The sequence below is a fragment of the Cyprinodon variegatus genome, unplaced genomic scaffold (assembly GCF_000732505.1).
Source record: "Cyprinodon variegatus isolate N-32 unplaced genomic scaffold, C_variegatus-1.0 Scaffold2248, whole genome shotgun sequence".
In the NCBI taxonomy this organism is placed as follows: Eukaryota; Metazoa; Chordata; class Actinopteri; order Cyprinodontiformes; family Cyprinodontidae; genus Cyprinodon; species Cyprinodon variegatus.
The window spans coordinates 34,463-35,349 of record NW_015152701.1 but is presented as its reverse complement, the minus strand read 5'-3'; the positions used below and the strand labels follow the sequence as shown (position 1 = coordinate 35,349).

Sequence of the window (887 nt, the reverse complement as noted above, 5' to 3'; positions counted from 1 at the left end):
AAGATAATATACTGGATGTTTATCTTGATCTTTTATTTTTTTTTAATCTCTTTTAAATAAATGTTTCTCTTCTATCTCTTTAAAGATTACTTTTGTTCCAATCTGACAGGTTTTCTTAATACATGTTGCTGCACATTTTCCATCAGCACTGAAATGTTCTCCACATGCATGTGATTTAAATCTAAATGACGATAAAGTTAAACCCTAAAAACATTCATTATAAAGACGTATTATAATAAAAGATTGATACCAAACGGATGAAGTGAGGCTAAAATCAGTGGGAAAATGATGCTGTTTTAAAAAATTAGAAACTTTATTAAAAAAACTAGATTCTAAAAAAGTTTTTATTTTTATTTTTTAGAATAAAGAGTAAAAAAATATTGCTGTGTCATCAAACAAATGACCAAGAACTCAATCAGTTAGATGACTTTAGGGTTATCAGTGTAAATGAGGTGGACATAAATCTGATTTTCAGCGGGTTTACCTGCTGCAGAAAGCGACGATAGGATCAACGGTTGTTACGTCCACCTCTTCATCCTCTGCAGCGTCCGCACCTGGAACGCAACCACAAGTTCACCTCTCAGCCGTCACAAAATGACCAATAAAACACATCTCACCCCCAACAAAAAAAAATATAACAAGAGTGGCTTTAGAAACCTTCACACAGAGCATCAGACATATAAAACAGAACCTGTAATGGGTCAGTACACTAGAAAAACTATATAAAAATAAGTAGAAATTTCTTAAATTAAGTAGGTAAATGAGATGATTTGCCAGTGGAATGAGGAATTTTATTGTTAAAATAAGACTTTTAAATAAAATGCACTTAAAATAAGTTTGTAAATTGTCTTGTTCCATTGGAAAAAAAGTCTCTTAACTTCTCAATT

General features: G+C 31.2%; 1 protein-coding gene across 1 annotated transcript in view; it reads right to left on the bottom strand.

The window, feature by feature from the left end:
* Nucleotides 1–887, bottom strand: part of rbbp5 (retinoblastoma binding protein 5) — a gene marked incomplete at its 3' end in the record, with an annotated part of 13,223 nt that overhangs the window by 2,637 nt on the left and 9,699 nt on the right. The window contains exon 11 of the mRNA XM_015368925.1: nt 485–554. Within this exon, the coding sequence (XP_015224411.1) occupies nt 485–554 (70 nt within the window). The remainder of the gene's footprint in view (nt 1–484; nt 555–887) is intronic.